The sequence below is a fragment of the Brachycentrus maculatus genome, unplaced genomic scaffold (genome assembly GCF_059751285.1).
Source record: "Brachycentrus maculatus isolate JH-2025_06_01 unplaced genomic scaffold, ASM5975128v1 h1tg000197l, whole genome shotgun sequence".
Taxonomy (NCBI): domain Eukaryota; kingdom Metazoa; phylum Arthropoda; class Insecta; order Trichoptera; family Brachycentridae; genus Brachycentrus; species Brachycentrus maculatus.
Genome location: NW_028280948.1, coordinates 329,346 through 352,524, shown reverse-complemented (window position 1 = coordinate 352,524; position 23,179 = coordinate 329,346). Strand labels below are relative to the sequence as shown.

Below are 23,179 nucleotides of genomic sequence, written 5' to 3'. Positions count from 1 at the left end.
TCACCTTAATCTACTTCTAGCTATTGTAAAATATCTTCTGTGCTACTCTTCTCCGGCACAATATTAACGGGACGCTTTAATTTTTTACATTTGAACAGAATTTTGTCTGTTAGGTTCGAAGTTCGTTAAATAGAGGTCTGTTATATCGAGATTATACTGTACCTACTTACAAATGACGGATTAAGTAAAAGCGACTTATCCTTGAAGTATTTTTGAGGAAAAAATACAATATTATTAATATTTAACAGCGATTCTTTTTAATTGAATTAATAGAAATATTATCAAATAACACTATGCATAATATTTTCTATTGGATAATATTTTGAATATTACCTATTTACATAAACATCTATATTGAGATGGCTGAAAATGACGTAAAACTCCTAATTGGGGATCATCCAGATATTTGTACTATGATAAGTATTTGGACACACACAACACATTGGCAAAAAAAATGATCATAAAAAGATTACAGTACAAGAACATTCTCCACCTAGACATTCTCGCCTGTGAATGCATAATGCAATAATTTTAAACAAGATTGTGAGATTACTTGGCCCAGTATTGGATAAATCGCAAGTTTATTTGAAAACAATCGTTTATTCTGGGCTCCTGTGATCTAACTTAAGCACCAGAAAAAGTCAAATTATCATTAAATGAGGCGGACGTGATAGAATAGCGTTTTACAACGCGCATTTTTATAAATAAGAATAAAAATAATCGCATAGATTGTTTGTAATGTTGCAAAATGTATCTTCTTCTTCTTCTTCTAACCCTTATATGCACCCAATGGTGCATAGGGCACTGCATCGCATTGACACAGTGTTATTTTGATCGCTACTTACATGAAGGCAAGGTGATCACTCCTGCGCCCCAGGGACTAGTCAAGGGTAATATTAAATAATATAAGAGTGTAAAATCAGTAATATAAGTATTTATTTTCACCCTCCCATGGGAATCGAACTCGGGTAAGCACGGTATCTAAAAACGTTAACCATTACACCACGGAGGCGAACAAATTTACAGTAGTTCGATAACATTTTATTATAGTTTGGTTATTATGAAGTCTTTTTGGGGATCTCAGTCTAGAAGTATTATTATAGCATCAACATATTCATAGTTAAAAGTAGGTAACTAAATAGATATTCAAACTTGTTTTTCCAGTAGATAGCCCACAGCCATAAATAACCTCTTTCGCTAATAACTTTCATTTTCGTTTTTTGGCGCTGCGATTTTTTTTGCAATGGCAACTTTGAGCATTACATCATACAACATCTGGTAGTAAACGATGATCAACATCCAATAAATGGAATGGAAATAATAATCTCTGTTTTTAAGTCGTACAGTTCAAAATACCCATATAATGTTAGTATTTATTTTTTAGAAATACTAAAAATCGTAAAACCAGTTTTTAATTCAGGTATTGTAATTTTATTTTTTGTAATTAAGCCTATTTTATGGATTAACAGTAAAAACCAGTATCAAATAATATTATAGGTTTTTACTATGTACTATTTACTATGTAAAATTTATGTTTTTAATTTTTACACTTTATGTTTTTAAAATTTATGTTTTTAATTTTTAAAACTTATGTTTTTACCTATGAAGAAGTTGCCCATTAAGTTAGGAGATATTTACTTAGGAATTCCTATCTCCTGATAGGATAGTACTAATCCCTCTCAATGTTGTATCCGATTTTACGCCAAATGACTACCATACATATTTCCATCGTGAATTTATTGGATAAAATTGAAATTTTAGACGATCACACATTTAATGCTCGAAATTCTGAAACCGTATTTTTTTAAATAACCCTAAAATATACAACTTAATAATTTATTATTATTTTGTTTATTAAACCATATATCGCTCACTCCTTTCAAGAACGTCATCAATAAAAAATCGTCAATTTTCAGTTTTGCATGTTTTCGGAATGCCCAGAAAATGTAATATATCCCAGCAAAAGCGGCATATTTTTAACTTAATATTTACCCGCTACAGGGCAGAAAGTGTTGTTTTTGTATTTTGAAGAAAAGGTATTTTTTTTATTTTTTTAAATAAACTAGTTATTTTTCAAATGGAGAAAAAACATTCGGGTTTAATCTAATAAGATCTGTTGCACAGTAAAAACTTCAATAAGTGGCTTGATATTTATTTTTTTATAAATTGTATTATATTTTCAAACTTTAAAAACGTTCTCCTGAATAATCAAGTTTTTATTTTATTTATGACGTTCTTGAAAGGAGTGAGCGATATGACTATTTAAGTGCTAATGATATACCATATTCATTAAAAACATGTCAAAAAAATTGCATAATTAAAAAAAAGGTTAGCAAAAATATTTAAGTTCTGTCGGCAATAGTTAATTAATTTGTAGATAAAGTGACGTCACAACGTTGACTTTTTGTGTTTATAGAGCCATGTAAACGGTACATTAATTGAGTCAATCTATATTTCTAGTGACCTATATAAATTGAGATTGATAAACGCGTGTTAGCAGAGGTATAAACGATACAACTAGTTATAATTAGCTCAATAAGGTGGCTACTGAACTGGAATGGCGAATCATGATCTTGCAAATTGTATTTTTTTTCGACCTATTATTTTGCAGAAATTTTCTTCGATCCTTAAACTCAAGTGGTGTATAAATTTCTATTAACAAAATATATCATTTTGTGTTAACAGTATTAACAATAAAAATAAAGATAATGGATTTTTAAAAGAAGAACGTTGATCAATTTTGATTTACGGGAATTTATGGCATATTATTTATCTCACCAATAGATGTCTCTAGTGGAGTTCTAGTGATTCAAGAACAAGGTTTCTAAATTGGCTCATATATATAGAACTTCCAAGAATTTGAGTAGTGTGGTTGTCAATAATGGGTAGAATTGGTGAATGTTACACGCGTGTAAAGTGATCACTTAAACCAGCCTATGACGGTCGTCAGCCCCGTAAATGCCCAGACTTCCATATTCTTCTTCATCTTTGATGAGATGTCAAAAAATAATATGAAAATAACTCCTGTAATTGGAGATAATCCAGATTTTGTGAACAAGTATTTGGACACACTCAAAATGTTGTAAATATCATTTTATGTTTACAGTATTAACTTTAAAAATAAAGATAATGGATTTTTAAAGAAGAACGTTGATCAATTTTGATTTACGGGATCTTATGGCATTTATTCATATATATTTTTTGATCTAATTTCATAAGTTTATCATTAGGAATTAAAGAGTTATCAGAAATATCTGAGAAAATAGTTTGTTAACCAATTTATATGACAACATTTTGAGTGTGTCTAAATACTTGGTCACAAATCTGGATTATCTCCAATCAAGTTGAGTTCTTTATAACATAATTTTTGACATCTCAATATATGACTATAGACTCACATGTTTTTCTTCATCTGAAGAAAAACATGTGAGTCTCGGCATTATTTACAGGGCTTACGACAGTCATAGGCCTCACACACAAATGTGGATTGGTCACAAATCTGGATTATCTCCAATTATAGGAGTAATAATAATAATAATATGAAAAATAACTCAAAAAAGTATTTGGACACACTCAAAATGTTATTAACATGAGTTTAAAGTGATCATTTAACCAAGTCTATAACGGTCGTAAGCCCTGTAAATGCCCAGACTTCAATATTCTTCTTCATCTATGTTAGGATGTCAAAAAAGTAATGTAATCTATTTATTGTAACTGCAGACAGTTGGTAGAATTCCATATTGAATTGTTGGGTAATAAGTATATCCAAAATAAAATTCTACATTTATTTATGTATATGTTAATACGTGACGCGTTTCGTCTTCTTAGGACATTATCAAACACTCTTGTTTGATAATGTCCTAAGAAGACGAAACGCGTCACGTATTAACATATACATAAATAAATGTAGAATTCAATCCAACAAACCTTGTTTTGTTTTGGATATATTACTCAACCATTTAATGTAATCTATATAGAGTTTTAGAGTAGAAGCTGGTTGACGATTATAATATGTAGATTATTATATATTTAACCATTATTTCAATTCAAAAGCATACAAATAGTTTGGAAAAAACTCAATTGTGGATTTCCTCACCAAAACGTTACATTTCCATTGAAAATGATTTTTAGTAATCAGGAATTCTAGCTTGTAAAATTGTTACATTTTGGTGCGATTTAATGATTTCTATTGGTTTAACACAGGATTGGTCACGTTTTTTCGCAACTTTAATTAATATCTCGATAGAATACAGTAAGCATAATAGATTTGCATTTAAATGATTTTTTGTGAAATATTAGAAATGTAACTTTTGGTGAGGACCTCCACAATTTTTTTTTTTACCTTTAATAGCACTCCTCAGGGCTAACAGGATGGTATCCCATAACTCATCAGGAAGTATCTCTACGTGACCTGGTTCAGGAAAGTGTAGTTTGACCTGTGGACAGTAATACGCTAATTCAACATCATAAAAAAATTAATGAAACATATTATATTTTGACCTTTCATATTTTCACTACAGAGCAATGTCCGATGACTATAAACGCGACGCATTATAATATATTTTATTTGAACGAATATGTGTTTATATTACACAGTGATGGATTAAGAATTTCGGAGGCCCCAAAAAAGAGTTTTGCAACTCGACTTTTCCATTCTCCAAAAGAATTTCAAGCACATTGCATTAGATCCCTTCTGGCACGGATCCAAGGGTCTAGGTCAGTGGTCGGCAACCTTTTGAGAGACTAGGAAAAATTACAATTTTGAAAATTTCATTTGATAAGTCGATAAAGGTTCTTTAAAAATTACAATATTCACTTCACGTTCGATGATAACCGTGTAAAAATTACCTAAAGTTAAAATTATTAAGGGATACAAAAAACATCGCTACTTATTCATATGCCTTACGTTCGTAATTATTGTTATTTTCAATGAATAAATAATATTTTCTTGGTGGGTAATTCAAAATGTCGTAGGTTGCCGACCACTAGTCTAGGTCTTCCGAAATTCTTCTAACCCTCATCTGCTCCCAATGGTGCATACGACATTGCGCCGTATAGAAGTATTGTTATTTTGGTCGTTAAATATATATAGGTGAAATTTAAAAAAATATTACAATGAAAAATCAAGTATATTTATTTTGACTCCCCTGGGAATCGAAGCCAAAATAGAGCATCAAAGACGGCAACAATTTTATTTTAAATATATATATTTTACCGCATATATGTATAATAATTTGATGGGTGTGAAATTTGGGAAGTAACGGTCAATTTCCGGGCCCCAAGTGCATTTCTTACATAGTTGGATTATATTCTCAACATAATGACAGAATATCGCCAATAAACAACCAAATTATTGAAAACTATCACTATTATGTTGTAGTTTGTACAAGAAAATATAACGCGCTCATTAAATAAATTAACGAAACGTAATTGGTATAAATAAATAAAATCATTATAATTAAAAACTGTGGGACAAAAACTACACATATATTTCAAAACAAGTTTCATACAGGAGATAAAAACGAAAAATATTTGTTAATATATAATATGTAGCATATTTTCATCTGTGATTTTAAGGGACATACCATATATTTAAAAAAATATAATATATATATATATATATATATATATATATATATATATATATATATATATATATATATATATATATATATATATATATATATATATATATATATATATATATATATATATATATATATATATATATATATATATATCCATTCTACATATGTGTGTAATAGACAAGAACCTAAAAGTGAAATCGAAAAATATTGAACGATTGTCGTTTTTGGCTCAAAGTCTCAAAGTTGAATAATCTTGATATTATTAGGAATCGAATTCGGAACCTGTCTTGATGAGTACAAATACACGAAGTATGTAATTACGATAAAATTAAATAATTTTGTCAATAAATTGTGTTCCCATACTTGTCTCATTCGTAAATAAAACTTATTTTTAATATGTTTAATTAATTTTTAGTTTATTTTTCATACTCAACAGCAAAATGTATCAACAAATAATATTGAATAGAAGGCTACGATTTTGGGAAGGGAAAATAAAAAATCGTATTTTCAATAAGGATTATAGTCAATGACTCATTTTTCCCCTATCTCCAGATTCAAATGGGTACTACAATTTTGTTGTTCATAGATTTAGCGATTCATTTGTAGAATTCCATTTTAATTTAAATATTAAATGTTAAAATCAAACACTGATTTTTAGAGTCTACTAAATTGTATTTTATTGTAACACATAAAAATAACATTTGTGACAGTTGTTTCGCCTTGTTATGACATTTTCAAACCAATGCATTCGTTTAAAAATGCCACAACAAGGCGAAACAATAATCACAAATTTTATTTTTATGTGTTTTCAACAATAAAATACGATTAACTTGACTCTAAAAATCAGTGTTTGATTTTAACATTTCATATATAAAATCATTTTTATTTACAGGATTGTAGGTATTAATATTTTTTAATTGAATTTTTTTCATCACGAATGTTATTATGCAGAGTATGAATCACGAGTAATTGGTCAATATGGTAGTATTGAAACGTTTATTATTACAACACAATAAGCTGTATTGCAAATAATTTAACGAATTAAAGATTGCACTAGTCACGTGCATGCGCCTTGAAATAAATTCCGCGCAAATCGTATAACAAATGGATTGTTCATACACAATTGAGAATAATCGGGTCTCGTCCTTCGAGTTGGAGAGATGTATCAAGGAGATTCGCGCAGCTGTCAAAGAGGAATGTTATATTGTAAGATGAAATGATGTGTTAAATAAAGTACTCACGGTGCCGGTGGCTTTCCCGACTGGCTCGGCGCGCGAGTTGAAAACGTGACATATAATCGTCGACGTCCCGACGTCAAGAGCGACGACATATTTCTCTCCCATGCTTCATTGACAGAGCGAACGGAAGCGCACTAAACACGTCGCGCCGGAGCGTGGATCGCGCAGTTTGTGCGCGGAGGACTCGCGCCAGAATCGATCGGCGCCGAGTTTCCCGGCAGGCCAATGGGAGCGCCGGACGGGCAGGAGTGGGAGTCTTAACTTTTCTCGGGCGCCGCGCCGCGATACTTGAATAAAGCTCGACGAGCTTTTGAATGAATTTACCAGCGAGTGTTTTTGCCTAGAATTTTCACTCATGAATTACATGAAATTATAGTAACTTTAAACATAAAGAGTAAATCCACTCACGAGTAGGCATAGGCTATGAAACTTATAAAGTTGAAGCGTGAGTAGGGACATGATAAACGGTGTTGCATAAGCCGTAGCTAGATTTCAGAGTCACTTGGACGTTAGGTAATTTAAAAAAATGAATTTACTAAATTTATACAGAAGTTACATTCTCATTTTGGGACGTGGGATTATCAAACTAAGGACGGGAAAGGTATTTCTACCCGTTTGATCGATTGATGTTTAAGTGTATTTTTACCTTTAGCTTCGAATTCATTTCAAAGGCAGAAAAGAAGGAATTATCGAATATTTCTTACCTGAATATTATTAAGATTAACTAACTTAGGTAGGCAGAGAGAATAGAATACCACACCTCTCTGTCTTTGCAAAAATTCTTCGCCCATTCCACGTTCACGCATCTCCTCATACATACCCGCCGATTATTTCAATTCCTAACCTGACCGTTTTCAAGTATTTGACATACCTGATCATGCTAAGTTTTTCTAACTACATTTTGAAACTGCAAAAAAAGTGTTTTCGAAAAATAATTAAAACACTCGCGGCCAAAGTCATCAAACGGGTGTATAATTAACATAATTTATTTTGTTCAAATTATTTTTTCCCAAATAAAATATCTAAGTGATCGTATTTTTCTCAATGTTTTTCCACCACTAACAAAAAAGAGGAGTGTTTTTCTTTTTAAATCCTTTTAAATTTTAAAGATGGTGCGGGGGTTGAAAATTCAGAAAGAAGGGTTTTTCAGTAATAAACATAGAAATTGAAATTTAAAAAATTATGAAAATCTATGGATGGAGAAGGTTATTGAATAAAGCGGAAATACGTCATCATTTGATGCAGTGGCGTGCACAGTTTTTAATCAGGGTAGGTAGTATGGTTGGGTAACGACAGGGCATAGTAGGCAGTGGTCGTGTTTCTATATGGAACGCGATTAATCCAGGGAAGGCACTGCTTTTATGCCTATATAGAATGCACGCCTATGATTCAATGCATATTGCATGTTTTAAACGTACATACTATACAAATATTACACGTTTAAATTAGTTTTTATTATTGAAGTGTTTCATGGTGCATTGTAAGATTTTACGGTTGATTATTATTTCCAAGATTCCGTAAAATTTCGAAATCATAATCTTTTTATGGATTTATTTATTGTAGGCACATGTTATAACGTACTTTTATATGAATGTTTATTTTGCGATAAACCCTTTACTTACATACTAGTAATATATTTAAAAAAAATAAAATAATATATATATATATATATATATATATATATATATATATATATATATATATATATATATATATATATATATATATATATATATATATATATATATATATATATATATTATTAGTCCAGGGTAATATTGAATAAGTATGACAGTGAAAAAATCACTTATATTTATTTTACCCCCCTTGGGAATCGAACCCGGGACCTACAGAACGGTAGCCGAGCGTGCCGAGGTTCATAATAAGTAGAATTGATGAATGTTACACGTGTGTAAAGTGATCACTTAAACCAGCCTATGACGGTCGTCAGCCCCGTAAATGCCCTGACTTCCATATTTTCTTCATCTTTGATGAGATGTCAAAAAATAATATGAAAAAAAAATCCTTTAATTGGAGATAATCCAGATTTGTGAACAAGTATTTTGACACACTTAAAATGGTGTGGCCATAAAAGAAATCAAAGTTTACAAAAAAAGTTACGGTATTGAACAGATTCGGCATTTAATTATTTTAACTTGGTGATCTGTTCGCTACTAGAATATGGCATCCATTAGTAGGTGGTACTAAGACATGGTAATGTAATAATAATGACCCTGGAATGAGTATAGAGCCCCGAGTTACAGCTGGCCCTGACCCTGCATATGGCATACTGAATCTACAAAACATGCATACCTAATCGAAAGTCGAATACTACATACTCAATAAAACTTAATAACTTTATGAAAAGATATTTGTTTAACGATTAGTTATATTAAGATATAATAGTGTTTCCTAGAAGGAAGTTGTAAAATGAATTGAAAATGCAATCACTTACTAACAAGAAAACATTTCATTTTCATTTGCTTATCGTAAAGTTGTAGTTATTGTTGCATTAAACGACTGTGGCTTCTGTATATTTATATATTGTCCGCCTCCAGCACGCTCGGCTACCGTTCTGGAGGTCCCGGGTTCGATTCCCAAGGGGGGTAAAATATAAGTGATTTTTTCACTGTAATATTTATTCAATATTACCATGGACTGGTACCTGAAGCGGAGGGTTGATCCCTTTCCTTCATGTGTAAACGATCAAGATAACACTGCGTTTATATGACACAGTGCCCTATGCACCATTGGGGTGCGGATAAGGGTTCAACACACACACATATATATATAAATATATATATATATATATATATATATATATATATATATATATATATATATATATATATATATATATATATATATATATATATTTATATGTGTATAAATATTATGTTAATAATAAAATAGAACCCAGTCAGATATCCAAAATGAATGATCTGAAAAATACTTTGTGGAAATATATTTGTTTAGTTAATAGTTATATTTTCTCGTTTGTTTCCTTTGAACGTGCTTCTTAACTTTTGTTTTTTTAAAAACCAATTAACTATACCCATTTTGTTTAGATCTTTGAAAATACCATAAAAATATTAAAGTTCTATAATGACATTTCTTGGTGGAACTGTATTTTATATGTATGTATAATGCAATAAAATAACAACTAGATTTTTCCACATACATATGTTTAATTTGACCACTGACCTGGATTCGTCATTACCGCCATCATCAGACCGGTGGAAGATTAGACAAAATCCTAATGTTATATACACAAAAAGGCAGGGGTTGAATACTATGATTTTATATTTTTTTTCTTCGAGAAAACAAATTTAAATTAAGTGAATTTAAGTAGTGTATTGTAATTAGAATTATGGTAAGGGTTTTAAATATGATTTAATAAAATTTCATTTTATGTTAAACCCAGCCACTGGTCAAATAAAATATACATATGTGGAAAATACTATATAGTTGTTATTTTATTATATACCACGAGAATAGTTCAAAAACGTTTTAAAGTTAAACACAAAAAACCATACGCTTTTTTTAAGTATTTATAACTATATGCGAGCATGGATGAGGTCAATATTTGGCATTGTTTTAAGCCAGTGGTCCCCAACCTTTTTGTTGTTCCGGACCCGTCAAAGTTTAATAATTTTACCTCCGCCCACTGAGGGGAGATATTGATTGTTTATATTTTAGAATGTTTTGATTTAAGACCCAGTAGTCTATTTATATCGCAACTTAATTTGCTTTAAACCCAGGTAACATTTGACATCATTGAATTTTTCTCTTAAAATACCGTTTTTGTATTGAAGAAATAAGTTTTTCTTTGAAATAAATGTATGGTTTTGAAGAGAAAAGAGTTATTGAAAGGTAATGAGTAAAAGTATTTTTTTTATATGTATTTAAAAAAAATCAAATACACTCGTTTATATTTTTTAAACGTGCGCGGAGACATGACTGACCTCTTGTGTGGTCAGCCGCGTTCTAAAATTGAATTCTGCGAATTCTCCTTTAATATTCAGCTGATTAATTATGTACCTAGTATTTTTTACTTCGATGGTACCGTGTCCTTGGTAACTTGGCGTGAAGGGGAATTTTCAGCTGATTAATTATTTTTAAAGATAATTATTAAATTTTGTATTGGGAGTGTTTTATCTTTATCTATGTAATTTTGATTTTTAAGCGGGGCCTTGGGCAGGCCGGTATCATTTGATCTAAGGAACGGCAGTGGTTCGCTGCCCAGAGGTTGGGGATCAATATATTAGACAATATTACAATTATATGTTTATGTGAAACTTGTCATCTGTCACTGCCTCCATAGTGCAGTGGTCAGCTAATATATTTTTTCTTCCTTCTCTGAACCTCAAACACACTGAGTGGACTTTAGATCTCTGCATTAGTTTGAAGCAGTGTTACTTTGACCGTTGATTAGATTTTATTATGTACAGTTTTTTTAGTTTAGGTATCTGTCAGTTCGGGGTATTTAAGCAGAATAAAGCGTGATTCTTTCAATTTGTTTCTGCTATAAGTTCCTTACAATATTGTCAACTGCCTTTCATTCATGGATATATATTATTTTCAAACCATATGAAGAAAAAACAACAATGAAAAACATTATTTAGTGAAAAATCATTGATATTATGAGCAACATAACATTAGTTCTAACAAAAATCTACAACAAGGTGTAGTTTTCTATATTTTTGGTTGACTTTTACAAATTTTAAATACACAAATAATAAAACACCACTTCGTAATACCAGTCATTTATTTGAGTTCTTATTCTATTTTTGACATGTTTGTGATTTATAAATAAAATTTCAAACACACAAGTCAAAGAGTCTCACACAAATTGAATTATTTATTTACATGCAGGATAACTTAACACTTTAACATTATTATATTTTTTGATAATAAAAAAGTTATTCTAAGGTTATAAATTAAAATACACTACTCCGAAAATCCTGACAATTTCTTGAAAAGAATGTAGAAATGTCTAGTAAAAGTTTTAAAATCTCTTAAACTCGTTTCTTTACTTCTGATTACTGAGGCAAAATCGATTGCATAATAGAAACAAATGTATGTAAAATGCAAAATAAAACGTAAAAATGAGTCGAAATTGAACTGCACCCACTGAGTTCAATTGCAAATATTTTTAGCGTATGTGAATTCAAAATGATTCACACATAAATCAATTCCATTATCGTAGTTTATATATTTTTATGATCTTTTATATAAATGTGAAAATTGGTGGGATCTAAAATACATATTCATCTGTACATATTCCTGTACATATCAAATGTCACACACGATAAGAATGTATGACGCGTGTCATATATGACTTTTTTATATAATCTATTTTTTATTTAGGAAATATTGCCTTCCATAGAGTCTGTCTCTTTTGCAACACAGAGGCAAGATATGCATTATAATAAAGTAAGAAAATCTCAAATTGTTATACACAAATAAAATTTTCACTTTGGTAAATATGAATAAAAATTACTCATTTGGTAACATGATAAAAATTTGTCATTCCATAATACATCATACTATAAAATTATAGACCTAACATAGAGTAATAAAACAAAATAAATAATACTTAAAATTTGTGACAAAACAAAATAAAAACAAAAATAATGAAAACTTGCTTAACTGACTAGCTTTCCTAGGTAAAAATATTTTGGTCGCTGCAATAATAATTTGCTGATTTAAGTTTTTGGAAACGCAACGTTTCCTTCACGTTCAGGCTGCTGCTAAAAGTATGCAGTAAAATGTGTTTGTTTTGGTTCTACATTGTATCCAAGTGCTATTATTTGGATCGATCCTTAAGCGCAGCGTGAACTGTAAAATAAATTTTAAAAATCCATATTATCAATGTCATATTTTGTTCATTTCTGTTTTTAAACAGTGGGTGTAAAAGTTACAAAGAATATTTAAAAAATATGGTGCACATATTATATGAATTTAAAAAAGATTGGTGATTTATTTGGATTAATTTTCAATTGAAAAAAATTGACTTTTTTAATTTAAGTTTTACTTGGAAAATGCCACTATTTCTAAAAATGTATTGTGACATGTGTTTCGGTGCATTCCGAATCATTTTCAAAGAAATGTTTGAAAATGACGCGGTTTACCAAGTAAAATTTTAATTAAAAATGCATAGATTTTTACCACAAAGTGACCGAATCAATTAATGAGAAAATTTTACTTTATGTATTAATTTTAAATCAAACACAGATTTTTTGAGTCTACTAAGTTGTATTTTATTAACAAAAACACATAAAAAATTATATTGTGACAATTGTTTCGCCATAAGGACCGTAGTCCATTTGATCTTCACATTCGTTTGATAATGCCCTAACAAGGCGAAACAATTGTCACAATATAATTTTTTATGTGTTTTTGTTAATAAAATACAATTTAGTAGACTCAAAAAATCTGTGTTTGATTTAAAATGAATACATGAATTAAAATGGAGTTCTACAAATTAAACGCCTAATCAATAAATAAAATTTTTACTTGTTTATATACTGTTGATGATACACAAAAATGAATAATATTTCAGCAGATAATTAAAAATAAACTATTAAGAGTTTTTTAACCACATCAGAACAAAATGATATATTTATGCAGAAAGAGAATCTTGTAAAAATAGAATTAGATAAACATTATAAGCAAGGTAAAAAATAATAAATTGTATTGGTGTAGTTCTTAAGGCGATTCAATGCCAACATTTAGCTTTTTATTTTTATTTGGCTTTTTTCTTAAACAGCATAGTAATGAAAATTTATTATAGATGTATCACAGAAACGGAACAACTTAGGCGACGGGAACATTAAAGTTTTTGGGCTTTTACAGAGCTTACGACCGGTAATGAGATAACATTTATAATCATGTTGGCAATAATCCCTCAGGGGATAAATCCACTTTTTTTTAAATCTTGGACACACACAAGAAATTGTTAAAATAGTAATGAACATTAAGACTACTTCTGTAAAAATTTAAACTAAAATTAACATGTCTGCTCATTGATAAATTGACAAAAATAAATTAGCTGACTGCTACAGCGGGGCATAATCTGTAAATACACTTCCACATATCGCTCACTCCTTTCAAGAACGTCATAAATCAAAAAACTTGATTTCTCAGGAGAACGTTTTTAAAGTTTAAAAATATAATACAATGTGTTAAAAATAAATATCAAGCAACTTACTGAACTTTTTACTGTGCAACAGATCTTTTTAAGTAAAACGTGATGGTTTTTTCTCCATTTGAAAAATATTTACTTTATTCAAAAAAATAATTAAACAATACCTTTTCTTCGAAATGCAAAAATAACACTTTCTGCCCTGTAGCGGGTAAATATTAAGTTAAAAATATGCCTCTTTTGCTGGGATATAGTACATTTTCTGGGCATTCCGAAAACATGCACAACTGAAAATTGACGAATTTTGATTTATGACGTTCTTGAAAGGAGTGAGCGATATGTTACAGAGTAATACACTTGACTAGTACATAATTGTCCGCCTCTGTAGTGTAATGGTTAGCGTGTTTAGCTATCGTTCTGGCGGTCCCGGGTTCGATTCCCCAGGGAGGGGTAAAAACAAATATTAGTGATTTTTACTCTAATATTTTTTATATATTACTCGGACTGGTCCTTGAAGCGCAGGAGTGATCACCTTTTGCCTTCAAGTAAGTAACGATCGAGATAACACTGCGTCGATACGATGCAGTGCCCTATGAACCATTGGGTGCTGATAAGGGTTAGAAAAATATTATTTACATTTATGGCAATAAAATTTTTCATATCATAGAAAAGGTATGTACCTGAAGTAGTTTAGTTAGTTTTTTTGGCATCCTTAGCTTCTTCCTTGGGCTGCCCTCGGCCCATGAGCTTGGCGAGGGAGTCCCAGATCCCGCCAAAGAACAGGGCGCAAGACAAGTTCTCAAACGGAATGAAGGGATCGTGGATTCCCAACAAGATGGATGACAGCTGAAAATAAAGCAATAACACAATCAAATACTATGAACCAAGCAAATACTCACCAAGTACTGTATACTATCAGTCCTTATGCACACTCAAAGATGACAAAATTTGTTCATATAACACACTACTTAATTTTGACACATTTTTTTATTACAATAACATTAAGACTAAATAACAGACAAAATAAAAATGGTAAAACATAAGAGTATTTATTTTTTTAAATTGTTATTATTACATTTTATTATTAAATAAAATGTAATATCCGCCTCCGTAGTGTAATGGTCAGCACGCTCGGCTACCGTTCTGGAGGTCCCGGGTTCGATTCCCAAGGGGGGTAAAAATAAATATAAGTGATTTTTTCACTGTAATATTTATTCAATATTACCATGGACTGGTACCTGAAGCGGAGGGCTGATCACCTTTCCTTCATAAGTAAAACGATCACGATAACACTGCGTTTATATGACGCAGTGCCCTATGCACCATTCGGGTGCAGATAAGGGTTTTATTATTATTATTATTATGAAATCAGTACCCGAAATATACTTTTTTAAAAAAAAGAAGAGAAATATTTTTGTTTTTTATTATTTACACAAATATTTCAATTTCATACTATTTCTGTAAGCCTAAGCGGCTCATAATTAGAAATAGGTATCAAATTGTGGTAGAGTGGGTTCGAACCAAGAAACTCTGAAACACGTAGCTATGTTATAACTTTACATGTGTATATGCGCTGTTTACTTCCAAATTCAAATGAGCCTCGACTACCCAATGTTTGGTATAAACGTAGTTACTACACAATTGGTAATACAAAGCAAACACATCTACCACATTTCAAATAGAAATGCTAATGTGTGTAGTGTATCATACCTCAGATGAAATAAATTAGCATACATATTGAAATATGTATGAAATGTGCTTTTGCCTTGACTTTGTTAAATTAAAAATAATATTAAAATCTATGATTATCAATGGAGAGCTTTATATGCCATCAAGTTACGTTATACTATTGTATTTAAATAAAGGCAGATTTTTTTATCATGACGCAAGAGTGTAAATGCATGTTTATGATCTTATTTATATGTTATTTTTTTTCTATCAAACAAGTTTGCTTGCTAACCATTAAAATTATAACATCATTGATTTGTAGGTAAAACTCAACATGTACAGAATTCGGCTACAATCTCATTTTATAATTTAAACATATATAACTTTTTAACTACACAGAATTTTTATTTTTATTTTCTCTGATTTTGGAAATCTATTCCATGATCTTTCTAACAGGGGAGAATATAAAATTTCAGGGCATAGAACATGAATTGCAACCATTCAAGGGCTCTATTCAGTGCGGTATGGGACAAACATTATTTATGTGAATAAATAGAGCGCTATTTATTTTTATTTATTCATTTCCAAGTACTGATTTGACATAATTGATTTTGAACTCATTAAATATATTTGTAAAATTTGAAAATAAGCTTATTTACTTTTTGAATGGTGAAACGAGACATAAACCGTCATTTTCTACGTAACGAGTTTTACCTTCATGCAAATAATATATTCTATAATATGTGCATAATGCAAAGATAGGATAGGTTCACCTAATGAATGGGCTAGTATTAATAGCGAAGTAAAGAATTTCTTTACAGTAGTAATTACCTGACAATGTGACACTATATAAGCATAAATTACCTTAAAGTAGACGAAGAAAATGACAATGCCAAAGTAGACGAGGGCATGTGGAGCAGATATGATATCAGTCTTTTTGTCGAGTACAAATATAACGGAGCCAACCAGCGACGCCTTAGTATAGCTGAAAAAAGTAGTATATTCACATTATAGATTGCCTTAAAAAATAAAAATGTTGATGTAATCACTTATTAAGAAATTTATAATGATTTTTCACAATTATAAAAGACATAAATTAATACCGATTTGATAAATCAACTAACAACTTTTTTTTAAAACACTGTTTCATAAAATTATACGAAACAGTGACAAATAAAATGAGTAAGTACCTAATTCAAATACTAATTAATATACTTATAATAATTTTGGTTTGGTGTCCTATTAAATAAATGTAGTGAAACTTTTTTGTACCAATTGTTATAACGAGCATAATTCGTTCCAGAATCTTACTAGTTAAGCGAACATTTTTATTTTTACTGAGGCAGAAGTCCGGCTCACAAGTGAATGTCGTGAAAGGGGACTTGCCCTTTCTCTGTAACTCATTATACGAAATATCACTCATTAAGGGAGCAACTTTTACACATTTTTTTCCCTCGTTATGCGAATTACTCTTTATGAGAGGTTCCACTGTACATTTTTTTCGGTAGTTTGATAGTCTATTTGAACTTTCTTACTATACACATAGACTGTAAGGGGCTAAATTACATTTATACATGAAATAAGATCCACTCACAAGCTCGGCTGCATGAACTCCATGGCGGTAGGGGTCCAAGCACCTCGGATGAGCCTCTCAAGAAGCTTGACAAAGCCAGCTCCATTGCCTTTCATGGTACCGATGATGATCATGATAATGTATGCGTTGGGGTACAGCTTGGCTGCATGCGTCACTCCGTCGTACACCTTCTTGGCCCTATAGATCTCTTTCATAGCAGATGCGACCACCTTCACAGGGAGGAATTTGCCAACTTTGTATCCTATGTCAAACGGAGTGTAAAATACTATATACCTGGAATTGATAGAAAAATTGCAGTTAATAATACGATATTATTTTTGGACAAGGAAATCATAAATTTGATCCACAAATCGTCAAAACTCATTGTCTAAAAAAAGATTTTTCAATCCATATTTCTAATAAATTTTTTTTTTGTTTGCTGAGTAAATTCACAAATGAAATACAAAGTAATTTTTCATATTAAAATGGAGATTTTGTTTACTTTTATTTATTTGAAAAAGACAGTTTTTTTTTAAAATATTGCACTCCATGTTTCAAAGAGCAAATGTATAAACTCGCACTAAAAAGTGACCATGAAGGGTGCAATTCATACTGATGATTACCCTCGGATTCTCTATGGTCTGATATTTTATATCTTTCCATTTTTTTAGTGTATGAATAACAAAAAAAGTATTAATTTTTATAAATAGCAAAAAATGGTTAACATTTTAAATGGTGAATTGAGATCTGGTCACCGTTCTCTACATATTGAGTTTTATCTCTGAACCATAAACGTTAGAATCATTTATCTGTAATCATACCACATAAGCGTTGCGACCATGAGTTGAGGGGTGTTCTTTAGGGGCGCCAGAATGGGCTCTCCAAGAAGCCCGTTTGCCACCATGGCTCCCGAGAAGTTGATAAGCATTGTGGACAGCCAGCATGATAAGGGGTGCTTGCGGGAGAAAGCCTGAGCCCCTGGAATCATTAATACACTTTTGTCAAATTATTATTCCACGTCACACATGGTCTGAAGATGATCCAAATACAGCAGGACCTCTACAATCAGAACCCCAGCTAAACCGAACGCCTCTGTAATCCAAACACCCACTCATCTCTCCCGCGCTTCTTAAAGAACAGAAATAACGATAAAATAATAAATAAGGCAAATAACAAAACGAATAAGACGGCGATAGTGAAGAAATGTTTGACGCTGAAGCAGTACCAAGTATTCCCCATTCAAGCGCGGTGTCTGCCTTAAATACATGCCTAGAATATGCTGACCAAGTTAATATTCCTGTGCCAGAGAAGATGCTTTTACGTAAACTGCGAGACAAAGCTTTTTACTTGTCATTAATTCTAATCGCAACCACCTAAAATATTTGATTTCTTTTAAAAAGTTGATAAATATATTTAAAATTTCACAATACACATTTGTGTTATTAGATAAAAAATACCCTGCAGATTCTCCGTACTGTAATCCGAACACTTCACTAGTCTAAATAGAGGATAAATTTTTGGCATTCGAATTATAGAGGTCCTGCTGTAGATATTTCACTACATACAAAAAAATGTAGACATTTACGTACACCCACAGCTAATGCAAAATTATTGACATTAGTTGTGTGTGTGTAAGGAAAAAAATATATAGTTAAATCTGAATATAAGAGACTGACTTAATTATAGCTCCATCATATGTATTATTCCTCTGCAAAAGAAAGCATGGATAAGAGACCTTTTATAAGAGAAAAATGTGCCGGTCCCTTGGACTCTTATAACCAGATTCGACTGTAGGTAAATGTGTAACACAAAATGAACAGAAAGTGTGTAGTAATTAATAATAATCACTAAATAATCAGATATATCAAAAATAGTAAATATATCTAGTTTGATTTCTGATAAATACTTAAATATTGTTTAAATTATTGTTTTATTCATAAATCTAGTTTGATTTCTGATAAATATTTCTCTTTTAGGTAATTACCTACTATGCCTACATACAAAAAGGTAAATATATAGTTAGTACTTATTGCAACAAACTTTGCATTACGTGTACCAATGCCAGAGGACATCGTGGATGTATTATTAATTTCATGTAATCAATACTATGTATGAAATATCATTTTTCTCTTTTATTTTAAGAGGATTTAAAAATGAATAATCGTATAGGTGCCTAGATTAGACGTTTTATTAAAAATTTCATATTCATATAAAGGACATAGCTTATATCTATATAGTGTAATTCTGATAACAAGCCCCGTCGGCTCGTTGGTCTAGGGGTATGATTCTCGCTTCGGGTGCGAGAGGTCCCGGGTTCAAATCCCGGACGAGCCCGTTTCGGCGTGATATAATTCTTTTTTATATGAGCACATTTCTAGAACGCACAAAATAGAATACGCAGGTAACTGAGCATGGGTTAAATTTCTTATCTTTGCTTCCCGTACGATTACGCCGATAAGAAAACCGAATACCGCTGTACCTATTGAGATATCTTTATTAGGATCTGCTTCAAATCATTTTCTCATGTAATGTGTGGATGCACTTTACACGAGACCCGTATAAAAAAAATTATACGGGTATATTTTTTATAGAAGTTCATAGATAAATTATGTCAGTGGATATTGCACATTACGCACCTACATTTATTTATAACATTATTTATGTTCGAAGAAAAATTTAAAAATAGGGTTGAAAGTAGATAGATGTACAAAGAACAGGGTTGGTTTACAAACTTTTATTTTTAATATGAATAAAATATCCGTTTTATTTTTATTTTAATCGGTTCAAATTTTTTATCGCAAACTTTTCAGTTATTTAAATCGATATGCAGTATTTTTGCCAAGCAACATGTGAATTCTAAAATTATTGGCATTTATCTGATTTTCATCGCGATTCGTTTTGCATATATTTGTTTATAAGAGCTCAATATTAAAAAAAATATATATAAATCGTCTTATCAATAAAAAAATGTATTTCATAAAAAATTAACACATTTTGAAGTTACTTCAGTAGTGGAGTTCACCTGATTTGTATAGATTATAGCACTAATTATGCTGTGGATTTTTTTCCCGTGAAACACTTAAGGCGATATCGACTGAGCGTGGATAGTGGAGGATATTAAATTGAAATGGTTGCATGCGCTCATTATGAATATGATACACTTTTAGTACTTGTGCCCACTTTTTTATAAGTGTGTATCTGTTTAAACCTCTAAACACAGTGGTTTCTTAATTATTTGCGAAAGCGTTAAATGTGTATCTAATTAAGTAGTAAAAAAAATCCTACGTTGATTCTATTGTTCAAAGTTTTATCAACGTTTCAATTCGATAAAATTTTATTTTATTCAGTAAAAATTAACATACACATTACAAATTAAAATTTAAAGCGTATATTATATTAACACAAAAATTATGAAGTAAACAAGAACACTCGTGTTTGTGTTGATTTTTATGCTTCGTAATTAAGGGTCGTGAACTTTGGAGAATAATTTATTTATTTAATAATAATTGTAATATGGGCAGTATATTTTTACGAGAACCCATGCGGTCCTGCGAATGTCAGAGCAAAATAGCCCGAGATACCGGGACCACACTCCATACTGCCACCGGGAAGCTAACGGGGACAAAAATATCCCAGCCAATGTATATTATACACGTGCGTACATCGTGTTATGCATAGAAAATATCTATACCACGTTTCCCGGACATTGGAGTGACAAAAACGTCAAAATTACTAGAATTTTAAGACAAATTCAATATGAAAAGTACGAGAAAATAGCGCGAATTTAGGTAAAAAGAAATCTTGCCTCTCGTTCCGGTATTATTTAATCTTTCTGGGCGGGAATTGAAATGATGCAATTTACATACAAATGTTACACCAATAACAACATAAACCAACTAAAAACATGATAAATATATGTGTAATATGCATAAACCATACATAAAATTGTGGGCACGTATGAAGGATCGATTAGATGACCAGCTGGAATCCGATTGGATTCGGCGTTACCTTTCACTGGCATTGCTTTATTATTTCAACCGTATTTACGATTCAGTTATTGCAATCTAACTAGAGCTGTGCAATCTAACTAGTACAATTAACCTTGGAGAATGCTAAATAAAAGAGAAACGATAGTGTCATTTAACAGATCACTGAGCCGATAACTAATAAAGTGTATTTAGTAAGATGACAATTATCAACCAGCATCGAAGAAAATATGCGAAAATGTTTACATATTATAATTGAGAACTAAGATGTTATATTATTCTGGGAAATCACAGAAAATCTTCCATAATTGCATGGGTTATTTGTCACTTACCGGCTCCGAGATCTTCCCTGACCGCAAGGGCGCACAGCAACGAATGCGCTATGTCGAAATAAGGGAACATTTTGAGTTTGATGACCTGGTTGGCCACATCCAGGAACGCTTCGGGATCCATTTCGAGAGGCTTTAGTTCGGCCTCTCTGGAAAATTATACGTGAAAACGCTTCAGACCAAACGTTCTCACCCCCTCGACACCGGCGACGTTTACTCCTCGTTGCTGAGAGACAGACTGATTAACTCCGGCGTTCGCCGCTGCACGCTATTGTCGCTTTTTGCAATCGAGCTTCACTGATCAAACAACTTTTACGAATATTATGAAATTGTGGTGAAATACATCAAAAGGTACTGATTATTTACTTCCATTTGAAAATAAATGAAAAGGTACACCTATATTTTTCTACTGAAATTGTTTTTGCTTTTTATCTAACGTCAAGATATTATTATTGTAATTATTTTATTCACTCCGGTAATGGTTATTTTCTACGTATATGGCATAAAAACGAAAGGCAATAAGATATGGGATAGTAACTAAAGAATATACATATAAATATATTAAATTAAAAAATATTTCTTCATATCAATTGTGTACAGTTTAAGTACAAACATTTCGAAGAAGAAGTCATCTGTTTCCGTAGTGTAGCGGTTATCACGTGTGCTTCACACGCACAAGGCCCCCGGTTCGATCCCGGGCGGAAACATGCGAAATATTTTTTTTCTTCATTAACTTTTTTTATGAAGCATAAAGGCATTATTTTTGACGTTTTCGTTCCTTACGTTACTTGAGTGTCAAATGTTTTTTTTAGATGAATGCTATTTTATTTTTAAAAATCAGCAAGGTACATTAGTACCACCTTTGAAAAGACGTTATTAATATATATTTTTTTAATAATCCACAATGAAAACATCTATGCCAAAAGTATTGTTTCTTTTGAGATAGTGAGAGCGGTGCAGATGTGGGTATTTACTCATATTTTTTTTAAATGATACATTAAAATTAAATTCTAAAAATCATAAAAACTAAAAATATTTTTTACCAAAAACCTTAAAACAAAATAAATAACATAATATTAAAAAATTATGTTTTACTTGAAAACGGTAATTTGAAAAATTCCTTTGCTTCCATGAATAATCTCGTATGGTATAGAAACTGGCAGGAACCAAATGTATTTTGCATTTGTTTCAATGCCATCAGTACCAACTCTCTAAAAACACGCATACTTTCATTAAGGCAGTATGTTCTTAACTTATATATAAAATGCTATTTTCTAATATTGCAAATGGAAACGACAAATGAAATTATTGTTTTTATAAATGCAAAGATAATCTTTAAAAAATCTTTGTATGTAGAGTATGCACAATCTGATATTCCTAGGACTACTTAAAAAAATCTCATCCTCTCCACAAACACATACCTCGCAGTTATCGCTACCCTGTTTTTCTGCCAACTTAACTTTTAGAGGGAACAGACAATGGTTATGTACTTTAGTCAAGGGTAATCAATTATTGCACCAGTATAAATCGCGTGAATCAGTTTTTATAAAAAAAAACACAGTTATTGAAATATAAAACATTTATTTTATTCCAACATACAAAAGTGAAAAATAAAAATGACAGAAATTACCTAATGTCGAAGCAATTTAT

At 30.9% G+C, this 23,179-nt stretch overlaps 2 protein-coding genes and 2 non-coding genes across 4 annotated transcripts in view; 2 read left to right on the top strand and 2 right to left on the bottom strand.

Annotated features, from left to right (window-relative positions):
• The window catches only part of LOC148307547 (glycerol kinase 5), a 30,012-nt gene extending 23,011 nt beyond the window's left edge, over positions 1-7,001 (bottom strand). The window contains exons 1-2 of the mRNA XM_088263275.1: positions 6,830-7,001; positions 4,343-4,436 (exon numbers count right to left, since the gene is read on the bottom strand). Of these exons, the coding sequence (XP_088119401.1) occupies positions 4,343-4,436; positions 6,830-6,931 (196 nt within the window). The 5' untranslated portion in view covers positions 6,932-7,001. The remainder of the gene's footprint in view (positions 1-4,342; positions 4,437-6,829) is intronic.
• Positions 7,002-11,576: 4,575 nt separating this feature from the next.
• Positions 11,577-21,769, bottom strand: LOC148307545 (trimeric intracellular cation channel type 1B.1). Its single transcript, XM_088263219.1, has 6 exons — positions 21,533-21,769; positions 18,036-18,192; positions 17,236-17,508; positions 16,506-16,626; positions 14,654-14,819; positions 11,577-12,667 (listed from the first exon to the last, which is right to left on the bottom strand). Exons 1-5 carry the CDS (start codon positions 21,651-21,653, stop codon positions 14,664-14,666), a joined length of 828 nt encoding a protein of 275 aa, XP_088119345.1. The 5' UTR covers positions 21,654-21,769; the 3' UTR covers positions 11,577-12,667; positions 14,654-14,663.
• Positions 19,477-19,548, top strand: TRNAP-CGG (transfer RNA proline (anticodon CGG)). The gene has a single exon. It is a non-coding gene; the product is annotated as a tRNA-Pro (tRNA).
• A 394-nt stretch (positions 21,770-22,163) lies between the features above and the next one.
• On the top strand, positions 22,164-22,236 carry TRNAV-CAC (transfer RNA valine (anticodon CAC)). Its single transcript has one exon. It is a non-coding gene; the product is annotated as a tRNA-Val (tRNA).
• The last annotated feature ends 943 nt before the right edge of the window (positions 22,237-23,179 follow it).